This window comes from Vanessa atalanta, chromosome 6, assembly GCF_905147765.1.
Source record: "Vanessa atalanta chromosome 6, ilVanAtal1.2, whole genome shotgun sequence".
NCBI classification, from domain to species: Eukaryota; Metazoa; Arthropoda; class Insecta; order Lepidoptera; family Nymphalidae; genus Vanessa; species Vanessa atalanta.
In genome coordinates this window covers 12,372,226-12,386,579 of record NC_061876.1, presented here as the reverse complement: position 1 = coordinate 12,386,579, position 14,354 = coordinate 12,372,226, and the positions used below count along the sequence as shown (strand labels likewise).

Genomic DNA, 14,354 nt, shown 5'->3' with positions numbered 1-14,354 from the left:
ACACTAATCCAAAAGTCAAAACAAATTTAAATCAGAAGCATTGGTTATTTTCGACAGAAGTCAGAAAATAGAAATTAAACCAAAGCTACGTGAAAAGAAACCGGTAGTCTTTAGTACCAGAATCATAATTACCTTATTTAATGAACTACGATAAAATTGATTGTATATGAAATTGTATTATTTATATAAAAGAGCAAAATGGATTTAGAAAATAGGATAGTTGTGTTGATAGACATGGATTGTTTTTATTGTCAAGTGGAAGAGAAATTAAATCCAGAACTCAAGGGGAAACCTATAGCTGTTGTGCAATATAATCCATGGAAAGGAGGAGGGTGAATAAATCTATTCATAAAACTTTACATTACTTTGTCAGTAATAAATACACAATATTTGTTTAATCACAACCACAATCTTAATTCCCTTGAACAAAGTCTCTTCTATTTTATGAAACAGGGCTGTGTTTGGGTGCTGGACAACAGAGACTCCCAACTATTCAACAATTTTAATGTTCTATACATATATTTACTATATTTACTATATAGTCAAATTATTACAATATTACTGATTACTGTTAAACGTTATGTTATTAAAGAAAGATCTACTTTTTAAGCAGTACTGTATTTGATGAAAACTAAAATAATTTCTTATATTTATTTAGAATTATTGCTGTCAACTATGTAGCCAGAGCTATGGGAGTAAATCGACATATGCGAGGTGATGATGCCAAGGAGAAGTGTCCTGAGATCCAACTCCCATCAGTGCCATGCAAAAAAGGAAAAGCTAATATTTCAAAGTAAGACTAGAGTAATAAAGAAAATAATTAATATTAGGATGAAGGGTATGTTCATTCCATATTTTTATAAACATTTTATTTTGATTTTATTAAATATATGTTACTTTAAAACATTCTAGATACAGAGATGCAGGGATAGAAGTTGCGAAGGTACTTCAAAGATTTACAACTTTGTTAGAAAGAGCATCAATTGATGAAGCTTACTTAGATATAACTATTCCAGTAAGTTCCTCTTTAGAAAAGTATTAACAAAAAATAATCTACTTATTTATGGCAGTTCCATTTCCATTTTTTGTGACTTGCTTTGCACCTAAACTGTCTGTTACCATTTATTGATATGAACTCAAATTTCAGGTGCAGAAAAGACTTCAAACAATAAATGTGCACACATTGGCAAGTAGTATGATGCCAAATACATTTGCACTGGGATATGACAGTTTGGATCATTTTATCTCGGATATTCACAGCTGTGGCTCAGACTCTATTGAATTTGACTTTGAACATGCACAAAAATTACTAGTCGGAGCTCAGATTGTTAGTGAAATTAGAGCTGCAGTTTTTGAAGAAACAGGTAACCCAACAATTAGAATATTGATATTACCAGTTCTCAGATATTATTATATCCACTATGAAGAAGCATGTGTGATGATAAAAATTGTATTTTATTATTCGGTCTCAGCTATAAATTATAATTATATTTAAACTTTAGAGTTTGAAACTTGTTTTTAGATCATTAACAAATTTTATTATTCAAATAAATACATATTGATAAGTTTTTATGTGGGCCACTATAAAAGTGAGAATTCTTTAAAACAATATTTAAAATAAGTATCAGTTTTTAATCCTCTAATCATATTTAAGGTTATACATGTTCAGCGGGAATTGCTCACAATAAAATATTGGCAAAACTAGTCTGTGGTATGAACAAACCTAATAAACAAACAGTGCTGCCGAAACACTCTGTAAACATTTTGTATAAGTATGTATTAGATGTAATATACATGCATTATCTTAAATAATAGATGAATTAAAAGAATAATATTCTGATCACAGGACTTTATCCGTAAAAAAAGTTAAGCATTTAGGAGGAAAATTTGGAGATTATGTCTGTGAAATATTAAAAATTCAAACCATGGGACAGTTACAACTTTTCACAGAAAGAGAACTTCAGGCTAAATTTGATGAAAAAAATGGGTAAGCATTTGTAAATTAACTACCAAAACAAATAAATGTCAATATAATATTTAACAATGTTATTATTTAATAAAATTCATTTAGGTAATCATAATTACAATATAGTATTTTTTGAATGTAGTACTTCCATTAACTAACAATTTCAAATACATTTCTGTTCATCACACCACTTGCTTAAACTAAACTATTTCAGAACATGGTTATACAACATAGCTCGAGGAATTGACATAGAACTAGTTCAAGCTAAATTCAACCCGAAAAGTATTGGATGTTGCAAGAATTTTAAAGGAAAATCGGCTCTCTTAGATTTAGAAAGTGTTAAAAAGTGGCTAAGGGATTTAGGCGACGAAATAGAAGAAAGATTAGAAAAAGATGCTTTAGAAAACAACAGAACACCAAAGCAAATGGTCATTAGCTTTTCAGTACAACTCCAGGATGGCAGAGACACAAGTAGTTCCAGGTCATACAATTTCTTACCTGATGATGAATTGTGTGGAGAATTGTTTACAAATAAGGCTTTTGAAATTCTTCTTGACAGTACCGAAGGTTGCAAGCCAAAAGGTTTATAAATATGTACTTAACAAAACTTTTAATTGTACTCTTTAAAAATTATTTTCGCTAATACCCGTGTTCTTTCCAGAAGCCGACAGCAATAAAAAATTAAGAGCACCTATAACATTTCTTGGTATTAGTGTTGGTAAGTTTGAAGATAATACAGATAATAAGAAAACGAAAAAAATCAAAGACTATTTCTGTGCTGGCTCTTCTAAAGAGACTGTACCAAAATCCAATGAAGCCACTAAAGTAAATGAAACAAAAATAACAAATATAAACAATATTGACAAAAACTACATATTGCATAAATTCTTACAAACAAACAATGATAATGAGCAAATTAAGGAAGAAACTATGGGACCAAATAATGAAAAAGTATTAGAATCTCCATTAGATAAGCAAGAATCATTCTTTGCCAAATTTTTGAAAAAAGGCCAAGAAAATAAAAAAAGTAATCAGGAATCTCATGACAATGGATCTAAATCTCTAAATAAAGTTAATAGTCCTATTTGTAATATAATAGAGTGTGGCGATGATAGCAATGATACTGTCTATTCAGGATCAACCATTAATGAAGAAATTAATAAAAGTATAGCTCTATTTGAAGATGATCCGCTTGATATAGCTCGGGTTAGTAATATGAGGGAGCTCTTAAAAACAACTGAAAATGAAGTCGATAAAATCGTAGAAGTCCAACCTAGAGCTGATATTTCATCAAGAACAGAAACACCTGAAATTACAGATACAAGTCACATAGAAACAGTTGAATGTTTTGAGTGTGGGAAAGCTGTACCATTAAATCAATTCGACGAACACGCAGATTACCATATAGCGCTTAAATTAAGGGAGGAAGAGAGAGAGGTATTACGTAAAACAAAAGATATAACCGCTCTTAAAGAACCAGCTAGAGACGTAAAGAAGAAAAAATCTGTTCAAGAACTTAACAAAAATGAGGCAAAGCCTTCAATTTCCAAGTTTTTTACAAAGTTCGATATGACCGCCCCCGTGAAGATGTGTACAGAGTGTGGTGAAAAAATTGCAGTTGAAAAATTTTGTGAACATCTTGACTTTCACGAGGCTCAAAAATTAAGTAGGGAGTTAAATAAAAAAAACATAGTTCATTCCTATGCTAGTAGTAGTGGTAAAAGGCAGAGAATATCAACATCACCCATAAAGAAAACGAAATTGCCTTGTAAATCGATAGACATGTTTTTTAGGTAAGATATAAGTGCGAGAAAAATAGTGTAATATAAGTGTGATATATCTAGTAACAGATTTTGTACGATATATTTATGAATGAAATGAATTTAATAAATAATATAGCACCTTTTTTATTCCATTAATTCATACCAGCCAGACCACTTTTTCTTTTAAAGTACTAATGTTTAGTATAAATTGCAACCAGCATGTGCAGAGTATTCTATAGTTGTAAACATACTTTCTAATAGCACAGCGAGCGCGAATTTGTGGACTGATCCTCAGTTAATGTGCACGTTTCGGCACCTTACATCATGAGTCATGACAGGTAACCATATTAATTGAATCGTTTTTAAGACTAGTCAAATTAATTAATAATAATAATAAGAATCAAACCCAGAAAGCTAAATGTTATCTAAGTTTAATAAAATCACATGTTTACAAGAAGTTCAGGAAGATTAAATTCTCTGCCACACAAAATCTAAATATCTATTGAAATACTGTTTTATAATTATTATCTGTTGCATTAAAAAAGTTGTTTCTAAAAGGATTATTAAATAAATAAAAATCGGATGTAAAATATTATGGTTTATTGATGTTCAATCCAATGTAATTATACACTGTGAATCTCGGTTTGGAACTTTCTCCATGTGTCAAGAGGTCCATGCTTGGGGCGGTACCTCACGTTGCAGCCGTCATTAGCGAGACAGCCATCATCACGCAGTTTCTCAAACTCATCACGGTCATACTTAGTAAAGCCCCACCTCTTGGATACATAGATCTATAAAATAAATAGATGTTGATGTAGTTATTAGCTTTTAAATATATATTTTGTCATTTGTTGAACTTGTACAAAGCCATAACCTCAAGCAGTTTTTTACATTATTAACCTTATCAATATTTTTAACATGGATCTCTTTTCAATTTATAGGCAGACCAAATTAATTATAAACTATATAAAATGTTTAAGAATGCAGTTATTTTATTGTAAAACATTTATAATTGTAATAAATAATAATTTAGATACATATATATATAAGAACAAACCTTCTGACGACCAGGGAACTTGAACTTGGCACGACGCAGAGCCTCGATAACTTGCGCCTTCCATCTGTCACTGGAGCGCACAGACATAATGGGCTGCCCAATGCGAACACGCGCAACGGTACCTTGCGGTTTGCCGAAAGCACCTCTCATTCCAGTCTGGAGCCTGGAATTTATAATAACAATATTTATGGCTTGAAATAATAACCATGAACTTAACGACTTCTAATAATAATAGTTCTTAAATGAAAGTAAAAAATATTCCTAGAAACCTGCCATACAAGAAGTTTAAAGATATGTTTAAGCATTTAAGTTACTTTAAGTAATTTTCAACCAAACCAAAGAAACCGTCCATAATTTATAATTTTTTAATATGTACCACATAAAAATAAACTAAAACAAAAGCAGTATTCATGAACAGCTTAATAATAGTAGCAAAAATGACTTCTGAATTACTTTATATAAGACAGTAACCTACATGAAATCAAATTACTTGTTGGGATGTTAACAAGAAAAAAATGTATAATCATACTAATAATTAATTCTTTTTATACTATTAGATAAATTGTTTGAACCTTACAAGTAATATTTTATTGAAATTTGCAAATCATCACATTGTGATAAAATTTAAGTGAATATTATCGATTAAGATGATTCATAAAAAACATTTTAAGGTCAAAACTGGAATTTTAAAATTATTTATATGTACTATTATGTATATTCATAATTATTACTGTCCTCCATATAACAAAAAAAAAATTATGATATTACATCTAGCTGAAGTTTATTCAATATGCACATTTTCAGCCAATGTCCAAATTTAATGTCTACTTGCATTTCTAGGTTTTTTAAGTTGCAATTTAATAAAAAGTTTAACAACTATAACATATCTTTAAGTAACTTAAAACCAGAGTCGAGTTGTACATTTAAAATTAAGACGGAAGAAAACAACCTCAAAAAAACATGTAATAGTTAAATCTTTTAATATATTACTTTTTTATAAGATTAATCTACGAAATACGACGAACCACATTTAATAAAAAGGTTACAGATCATTTCGTAAGTATTTGAAGTTTTTTAATGTTTGGTCAAGTCTACATAATATTTAAGTTTTAAACAGGGATATGCATAGTATAAATAAAGTACATACCTATCAGCTCCAGCGCACGATAACATTTTATTGATGCGGATAACGTGGAAGGGATGCAGCCTCATACGGATATGGAACTGATCCTTGCCGCAGTTCTTCACGAGGTACTTGTTACAGCAAATACGACCCGCTTCTAGAGCTTCTGAACTCAGCTGCTCATATTCGTCAGACACTAAGTGCACACATAGTGGAAAGTCGTCCACTGTAGCCTTCTTCTTGCCCAAGTCGAAAATACGGATTTTCGGATCTGGTACACCACGACAAAACCGGGATTTGGGGTATGGTTTGTTTTTACAATAACGATAGCTAAAACAAAAAGAACACTTCAATATTTCAGAAAACTTTACACTTATGGCATTATGTGAAAGCTTCAATATATTTACCATCTTGCTGGACGGCGCCCCATTGTGGCCTGAAATAAATAAAATTAAATACTTAGAAAACCATAAGCAATCAATCCTTGTTTAAATAATATCAAAATATTTAATATAAAAAGAGATTTTTTAAGATTAAATACACATAAAATGAAAAGCACCTTCACAAAGTGACACCGACACCTAGTAAAAGAGTGTTGACAACCGGAACTATGACAGACTGTAAAAAATACAGATAATATCAGTTAAGATATCTAAATACAATATATCAATCTACAAATTATATATTATATTATATGAATAATGAAATAAAATGAATGTAATAAATATAAAATTAATATTTTTTTCTAATTATATATATACTTAAAGTAGAGTTTGTATATATTGAAAGTACATAGTAGGACAACTAATTTATGTTTTAGTATTACGTTTTAATATTATTATGTTTCTAATGTAAAGTATACATATATAGTCACAACGATTGCTATACAAAACCAAATATTTTACGTATTTAATGATGTAATAATTAAACATTACTGATAGTGTATATTCTCTTTAGTGCTTATCAACAGTTTGTCTGTCATCTGATCTAATATTTATGATAATATTTTGATCCGAAGCTTCTATTGTCAATAGTCAGTCAATACTCAATACATACATATGTGACGTTTAGGTACTTGACGATGTCACTGTAAAAGTCTATCTTTTCTGAAGTAACAAAGAGTATACAATTTAAGCGAACTGTCGACGAACTGTATATAATCATTTGTTTTATATGGATGTTGGATACATATTGAATTTTAAAAGATAGCGAGATAATATCTTCAGTGTACAATGGGTGCTTTAGCCAGTAGACAACATGCTGGCGTTGAAGAAGCAGATGTGGTTTCTAATCTTGCCTATAAATATCCACCCAGATCTGGTTAGTTGTCCCGTTTCCTTTTCACTTTTTGATAACAAGTAAAGCAGAATATCCTAATTATTATTAACAGAATATAAAGATTTTCTGTTTAAAAGTATTATTTATCCTTTAATTATTGTATTTGTTTAGTAGTAAATTTTTCCTTGAAAGCAGTTTGATATACTTAAAATGAAAAGCATGTTTATCTTAAATGAAAAATCAAAAATTATTATCAACACAAAATTTCCTTGTTGTTTTAAAAAGATGTAATTTATTTAGGTAACTATTTTGGGAGTCATTTTATAATGGGTGGAGAGAGGTTCGACACACCACAACCAGAAGCTTATCTGTTTGGTGAAAATGCTGATCTTAACTTTCTTGGCAGTAGACCCACACCAGTAAGTTAAATAAAAAAAAATGTGATGACATTTCATTGTGCTGAAGAATTTTGCCTTCTAATAAATTTATTAAATTAAAGATAAAATAATTAGCATTTCATAGCTTATCATAAATTTGGTTGCAGTTTCCATATCCACCACCACAATCTAATGAACCAACTAAAACTCTTAAAAGTCTCATTAATATTAGAAAGGAATCCTTGAGATTTGTTCGCTGTCCAGAACCGATTGGTAAAATAAGTGATACAAATAAGATTGGAGATGGAGTCACAAAGACTATTGAGTGCAACGGCAAGGGGACCTACTATAATATTGAGTTTACGTTCGATTGTGATGTTCGATGTGCTATCACAGTCTTTTATTTCTGTACTGAGGAAGTTACACCAACTGGAGTTGTGTTAGTATGCAAAATAATTTGTTGTATAATGAAAATTGACAGTAAGATTTGAAATATAGATATTAATGAAAATATTCCATTTCATCAATTTCCATATCAGATTAGCAACATAAAAGTATGGTATGTTTCTATAAATGCATTAGTCGAAAATATGTTTAACTATGTCAAATTTATGAAAGTTATTTTCAATTTGATGAATAATTTTTCTTAATTTTTAGTTATTATCCCCGAGACCCATCAATGACATCTCAAACATATCACTATAAGAAAGGTGCCAACCAGCAATTTTGCCAGATATCCCACGTTTTTGACCCTTCAAAACAGCCCGAAGAAGATTTGTCATACAATGCTGATAGAGAAATCATTCCAATTGCCATATATTGTGTAGTTGATGAAGGTCAAGATGGTAAGAAAATAATTATTTGTTAAAATTAATAATATGCTATAACAGACAATGATGTGACAGTTTATTTCTGTGCTAATGACACACTGAGCTAATTACAATTATAAAAGTAATATTATTTTTTCATAATATTACTTTAAGACAAAGTAGACCATGCTTATGTGAGTCCTGTCTGTCAATGGTAACTCATACCTATTCTTTATGATGTATAATTTTTTATTGTGGTCAATTAATCAAATTTAATTATTCTTAATTTAACACTTATTATAAATACATTTTAGAAATACGACAATCACACACAACTATAGCAGTAGTGGAAAAACATTCAGACGGCACATATGTCTTGAAAGCTCTCAAACAGAAGCTTTTTGTGGATGGCCTCTGCTACTTGCTGCAAGAAATCTATGGCATAGAAAACAAGAATCTTGATTCAAAGGTGAAAGGGCAATTTTTTTTACTATTGAATGAAATAGTTTCTTTATTTAACGTTTATTTAACCATTTGTCAGTTGTGATTAATTTTGGAAAAAAAGTTTTATGGTTTTCCTATAGAAATATTCCTTTCAATAAAACATTATTCAACTAAAAGTAAGTAAAATATATCTTCTCGACAACAAGGCCCAAGTATTTGCTAATAATCATGCAAGGCAAGTTGGGATGTTGTTATGATCAGCTTGTCACATTTCGCACAGATAACCGCGGAGGAGGAGACGGAGGACGGAGGGTCGGAGTGCGTGATCTGCATGTGCGACGTGCGCGACACGCTGATCCTGCCGTGCCGTCACCTGTGCCTGTGCAACTCGTGCGCAGACTCGCTGCGCTACCAGGCCAACAACTGCCCCATCTGTCGCGCGCCGTTCCGTGCGCTGCTGCAGATCCGCGCGCTGCAGCGCCTCGCCAACCCCGCCGCGCCCGCCCCGCACCCGCACACCCCACCCGATGTATGCGTACACTCTGACATCTCATTCGCTGTAGTGTCGCATTTGTGTAATGACACTAGCGTGTGCTCGGTCCGCAGGGCAGCATGGAGAACATCCCGGCGGGCTACGAGCCGGTGTCGCTGCTGGAGGCGCTGAACGGCCCCCCGCCCGCGCGCACCCGCGTCGCGCCCCCCGCGCCCGCCATCGCCAGCCCCGACACCGACACCGCCTCGCAGGTCATACGCATTCTGTCTTATATTTACTGCGATTGTAAAGTTACCAAATACCTATCTGTGATAATTAGTGATAAGTCGAAACAAAATAATAATATTTAAAAAATTATGATAATTAACGATAGTAGTACAAAATCAGAATTTGATAGTAATCTTCAGGAGGCAGACAAATGGTTGGCCTGTAAATATGTTGGGTAAACAGGCGGCGGAGGCGCTTAATCGCTGCAACTTGGAGCGCAGCTCGTCCACCAGTCTCGGTAGCGGCGGCAGTAGGAAGCCTCACCACCCTCTGACGCCCGAGGTACTGTCGATCATCGTAGCCTAATGTGGCAGTAATATTTTTTATCATGTTATAAAGAATAAAATGATCATTAACATTTAATTTCGCACTATTTCTACGAGTTAACTTGGAAGTCGTCACTTGTGTCGTTGTATTCGGAGTCCGAGTAGTGAGTCGGCCGTCGTGCCCACAGTTCCGCATGTCGGTGCTGCTGGCGCGCGAGGACGGCGCCCGCGAGCCGCGCGCCGCCACGCCGCTGCTGCACCGCCTGTCCAAGGTCCGAGCCCTGCTCTCACCGCTAGCTATCCTTGTCGGATCGTTTGAGTATAACTACCTCGTTTTATATTCGTAACCCGGTGCCGTTGGTTCGCCAGAGTTCCCTGAACTCCACGGGTCGCTCGGAGGAGGAGGCTGCGGGGGCGGGGGAGACGGAGCCCGACAGCGACGCGGAGAGACGCTCGCCGCTGCTCACGCAGCTCGCCAACGGGGTGCGTCTCTCACATACACCTCAACTCTTCCAATTCTAGTGCTTTCCAAACTTATTGAGCAGTCGATTATTTCGCTGAGTGATTTTAAAAGAGGTGACGTTACATTTAAAGACATGGTTTTCTCAAGTAACGCTGGTGGCCACGTGGTTGTAGACGGTGCGGACGGGCAGCAGTTGCGGCTCGGAGACGCTCCGAGGGTCTCCGCTGGCGCACATCGACGACACTGACACCGACGAGCCCGACCAGCTAGATCAGACCGATCTACCCGATCAATCCGAGCAACTCGACCAGCTCGACCAACCGCTCTGTAAGTCGTTTTTTTTTTTAAATTAAATCTTAATGAAACCTCTTAAACAAACCTTTCATATAGATATAGACTGATGGATCCGTGGATCCATTGCTATGAAAAGAAGGACAAACCAACGATCATGCTGTAACATTTATAATATTAATAGGAATAAACCTCTACAATAATATTACATGCGCACTAGCGTAACATCTAATGCACCTAATCAATGAATATGCCCGATCGTTCCCCCGTTATCATGGATATATTTGTCCATATTTTGTGTTGCCCTGCTTGAATCGGGAATGGGGGGTTAAAAATCTCAAAGGTTCTGTCTTATTGGCTTTTATTGGGATCTTTAAGTGCTTGTAGTAATAATTATTTAGATTTCCCAAAATAGATACTATAATTAATAACATTAGAACTGAAGTCGGCTATTTTGTAGTGAATATTTAATGATACATAGTATGTAGTATGAAGTATCCCTAATGAAGTTATCTTTTAAAACTTTTCTCATGTAAGAGCTTTGTAGATTTGACCATGCTGTAAAGCTTAATTTACCGCTCATACGTAAATATGTACTATATAAAATTTCAAATGTTCTGCTGTAGAAATTTCTTGGCGAAAACTTAATAACAGTATAACTATGTAATTCATCGTATAATTTGACCCAAAAATCTCGCGTAAATAACATTTTTGAGACCGCTTAAAATATTAGCCTTAATATTTTGGGAAATGTGAGGTTTTTCTTAAAACCCCCGTTTTCCAAAATCGATGATCCACGATGTACGAGGGTGATGGTTTCCCGCGCACGCAGCGGACGGCGCGGGCGCGGCCGCGGCCGACGACTCCGACTACTTCACGCCGGAGGAGCCCAGCCTCGCGCCAACCGTGAGTGCGCACCTCCCCGGCCGGGCCGCGCGACGGACGCGACGGACGCGACGGACGCGACGGACGCGACGGACGCGACGGACGCGACGGACGCGACGGACGCGACGGACGCGACGGACGCGACGGACGCGACGGACGCGACGGACGCGACGGACGCGACGGACGCGACGGACGCGACGGACGCGACGGACGCGACGGACGCGACGGACGCGACGGACGCGACGGACGCGACGGACGCGACGGACGCGACGGACGCGACGGACGCGACGGACGCGACGGACGCGACGGACGCGACGGACGCGACGGACGCGACGGACGCGACGGACGCGACGGACGCGACGGACGCGACGGACGCGACGGACGCGACGGACGCGACGGACGCGACGGACGCGACTGACGCGACTGACGCGACTCCACACGCGACCCGACTGCTGACTGACCCGCACTGACTTATACGACCGACCCTGTGACGCGTACACCAAACTGCGTAGATGTGATTTTTATTTGTATATGTTAGTAGAAGGTAGACATCGACGCTGAGGGGCTGGCATTTCACTGACTATATAAACAGCTGTGACGTCAAATGCTAACATTCAAAATTTTTGTTTCATTTTTCGTTGTTCTGTCTTGGTTTCGTTCGTCTCTGTTTTGTGCATTGTGGTTTAATTTTCTCACCGGCCTTTTCATTTGTACTTAATCGGCAGTAGTTTTGTGTATTGCGCGTGTTTGAATGTATTTTGCATCGAGAGTTTTGTTGCAGGAGATAATCACGACCGTGCCAGGGGAGTGCACCCCGCAGCGATGGGCGCTTCCGCATCGTGTCACTTCTTTGCCAGGTAGGTTGTCTATAAAAAATAATTTTATAATGGCAATACTATTATTTTAAGTGTACACGCGAAAATGATTTAGACTAACCGGAGGACTAAAATAACAGTACACGTCATTAACGTGACACATATGAATAAGCGTCTATCGAGTAGCCGAGCTGTGACAGCCTCGTTCCCCGGGCAGGCACGCCGCTGTCGCAGGCCAGCGTGCGCTCGTCGGGCGACTCGTACAGCTCGAGCTCCAGCACGCGCGGGCTGCTGGCGCCGGGCGCCGCGCTGTCGGCCGAGCCGGCGTGCTAGCGCCCGCTGTCCGTGCTGCCCACGCACTCCGACACGCACTTCTAGGTGTTACTTCGTATTCGTGAAAGACTTTTAAGGGAATTATCCCGTCAGTAGACGAGTCTCGACGTTTGGAGTATGTATTAACTGATTTATGACTAATTACTAACGATTTTATTACCATCTAGGGCCACTTCGAAATCATTAGTATCCGTATAGAATAAGTCTTTCCGTGATACTAATAAAATTAGGATTAAAAGAGAACCTGAAATATTATTGGTAGCTAAAGAAGTTTGGTATATAAATATAAGTTAAATGCGATTGCATAAAAATATCGTATAATCAATTAACATATATATTACACTATAATATTTAAATATATTGAATTGTATTTAATATATGTATCGCTTTCACATCATAATCGAAGCATCACAAATTGTTAATTAAATTATTATTGTGATGTATTTAATATAAAAATGAGATAATAAAGGAATTATTATAATAGTTTTCGAATAGATTAATATAACATTATTTTTACGTATCCTTAGCAATGGAATCTTTTAGTATAAAGGTGTAGGCGTTGAATTTATTTCTTATAAGGTTACATCTGTGTTAACTGTAACTAAGTTTAACACACTATTTTATGTTATGTCACATATGATTCGAGCTATATACTCGCTCGTTATATATATGTTCGTAAACACAACGATGTAAGTGACGTTGCCTAATTCTTTGGTTGTTTCAGACCGTATTATAAGAGCACCTCAAATCCAACAATACTGTTTTGTAATAAATCTATACAAATTCTGTTTTGACTCGCAACTCGCAAGTCATTAGATTTATTCATTAATGTTATTTAAAGATATTACTAAAATCGCCTTCTAAATTGAATTTATTAGTTATTAATCTTGCAAGTACCTATCAATCTCAAAAATTTCGAATAATTTAATTTGTGTAATTTTGATGAAATAAGGTCACGCATTGTTTTTGCCGTGCGGCGCCTTACCAAAACGAAGACATAATAACTTAAAAACAGTGAGTTATTTTTATGTTAAATATCATTATTACTTTATAATAAGTAAACATCGTTTTCGTAGCTAGTAAGTTCTAAAGAAAACAAATAAAACGAAAATACTATATTATATACCTAGAGCTGAAAATGATTATAGCATTTTAATGACTGAAGGCAAAGGTGTTATGAGTTATTTGTGTTTCGTGACATGTAATAAATACAATGTGTATGTACAAGAGAACTGATACAAACATTCCTGGGCTGGTTGAATCTCAAATGTTTACTTTGAAAAAAATCTAATTTAGTTTATTATTTGTTGAAATAAAATGTATAATTAAAAATGTTTCATTTTTCATTACCTGTTTTCTTACTAACTTTTTTTTTATATCTATGTCTCCGCTGACGTGTTGTCCATATCTTTTATTTGTATTTTTAATTATTGTTTTAAGAATGACTTCATGTTTTCAATCACATTGTACACTAAGTATCAAGTGGCCATGATTGAAATGATCTCATTCATAAAAAAGTCTTATCACTATAACTCAGGTGACATTCTATGTTAATTTTGTAATGGCAATGTAGTCATTAAATTAACATTCAAAAACATGAATAAACTGTTTAAATGATCTAACCAGTCATGCCTGAATAAGAAATAAATTTTCACTGCAAATTATTCTTATTGATTGTTATTCAGTTATCATTTAACTTTTTGAATAAGATATGATTTATAAAT

General features: G+C 35.3%; 3 protein-coding genes across 6 annotated transcripts; 2 read left to right on the top strand and 1 right to left on the bottom strand.

Annotated features, from left to right (window-relative positions):
• The first annotated feature begins 27 nt into the window (after positions 1 to 27).
• Positions 28 to 3,872, top strand: LOC125064601 (DNA polymerase eta). 2 transcript variants are annotated; one of them, XM_047671734.1, is made up of 8 exons: positions 28 to 332; positions 659 to 793; positions 913 to 1,015; positions 1,148 to 1,364; positions 1,655 to 1,772; positions 1,847 to 1,987; positions 2,181 to 2,548; positions 2,628 to 3,872. In XM_047671734.1, exons 1-8 carry the CDS (start codon positions 199 to 201, stop codon positions 3,761 to 3,763), a joined length of 2,352 nt encoding a protein of 783 aa, XP_047527690.1. In that variant the 5' UTR covers positions 28 to 198; the 3' UTR covers positions 3,764 to 3,872. The 2 variants fall into 2 exon arrangements, with proteins under 2 accessions (XP_047527690.1, XP_047527691.1); XM_047671735.1 differs by lacking the exon at positions 28 to 332 and having other exon boundaries at positions 706 to 838.
• Positions 3,873 to 4,314: 442 nt separating this feature from the next.
• On the bottom strand, positions 4,315 to 6,543 carry LOC125064496 (60S ribosomal protein L10). Its single transcript, XM_047671568.1, has 5 exons — positions 6,469 to 6,543; positions 6,317 to 6,345; positions 5,934 to 6,239; positions 4,787 to 4,949; positions 4,315 to 4,520 (listed from the first exon to the last, which is right to left on the bottom strand). The coding sequence occupies exons 2-5, from the start codon at positions 6,337 to 6,339 to the stop codon at positions 4,353 to 4,355; spliced, it is 660 nt and encodes a 219-aa protein (XP_047527524.1). The 5' UTR covers positions 6,340 to 6,345; positions 6,469 to 6,543; the 3' UTR covers positions 4,315 to 4,352.
• Positions 6,544 to 6,845: 302 nt separating this feature from the next.
• Positions 6,846 to 13,962, top strand: LOC125064686 (probable E3 ubiquitin-protein ligase MGRN1). 3 transcript variants are annotated; one of them, XM_047671869.1, is made up of 14 exons: positions 6,850 to 7,229; positions 7,488 to 7,606; positions 7,732 to 8,003; positions 8,222 to 8,409; positions 8,688 to 8,842; positions 9,098 to 9,346; positions 9,424 to 9,561; positions 9,761 to 9,859; positions 10,032 to 10,115; positions 10,213 to 10,326; positions 10,480 to 10,633; positions 11,430 to 11,503; positions 12,264 to 12,339; positions 12,515 to 13,962. In XM_047671869.1, exons 1-14 carry the CDS (start codon positions 7,142 to 7,144, stop codon positions 12,628 to 12,630), a joined length of 1,926 nt encoding a protein of 641 aa, XP_047527825.1. In that variant the 5' UTR covers positions 6,850 to 7,141; the 3' UTR covers positions 12,631 to 13,962. The 3 variants fall into 3 exon arrangements, 2 of the variants coding, with proteins under 2 accessions (XP_047527826.1, XP_047527825.1); XM_047671870.1 differs by lacking the exons at positions 12,264 to 12,339; positions 12,515 to 13,962 and adding an exon at positions 11,892 to 12,253 and having other exon boundaries at positions 6,846 to 7,229; positions 11,430 to 11,531; XR_007119593.1 differs by lacking the exon at positions 11,430 to 11,503 and having other exon boundaries at positions 6,859 to 7,229; positions 12,515 to 12,575.
• The last annotated feature ends 392 nt before the right edge of the window (positions 13,963 to 14,354 follow it).

What these genes read in the sequence shown, in the direction of transcription:
- LOC125064496 (XM_047671568.1), bottom strand. Translation starts at nt 6,339, where the DNA reads ATGGGGCGCCGTCCAGCAAGATG. An exon ending in GGGCGCCGTCCAGCAAGATG is followed by an intron (nt 6,240 to 6,316) that starts GTAAATATATTG and finishes TTTTTGTTTTAG; the next exon opens with CTATCGTTATTGTAAAAACA. An exon ending in AGTTCCCTGGTCGTCAGAAG is followed by an intron (nt 4,521 to 4,786) that starts GTTTGTTCTTAT and finishes TTTATTTTATAG; the next exon opens with ATCTATGTATCCAAGAGGTG.
- LOC125064686 (XM_047671869.1), top strand. Translation starts at nt 7,142, where the DNA reads ATGGGTGCTTTAGCCAGTAGACAACATGCTGGCGTTGAAGAAGCAGAT. An exon ending in ACAAGAATCTTGATTCAAAG is followed by an intron (nt 8,843 to 9,097) that starts GTGAAAGGGCAA and finishes CATTTCGCACAG; the next exon opens with ATAACCGCGGAGGAGGAGAC. An exon ending in TCACGCAGCTCGCCAACGGG is followed by an intron (nt 10,327 to 10,479) that starts GTGCGTCTCTCA and finishes ACGTGGTTGTAG; the next exon opens with ACGGTGCGGACGGGCAGCAG.
- LOC125064601 (XM_047671734.1), top strand. Translation starts at nt 199, where the DNA reads ATGGATTTAGAAAATAGGATAGTTGTGTTGATAGACATGGATTGTTTT. An exon ending in ACTTAGATATAACTATTCCA is followed by an intron (nt 1,016 to 1,147) that starts GTAAGTTCCTCT and finishes CTCAAATTTCAG; the next exon opens with GTGCAGAAAAGACTTCAAAC. An exon ending in TGCAGTTTTTGAAGAAACAG is followed by an intron (nt 1,365 to 1,654) that starts GTAACCCAACAA and finishes ATCATATTTAAG; the next exon opens with GTTATACATGTTCAGCGGGA.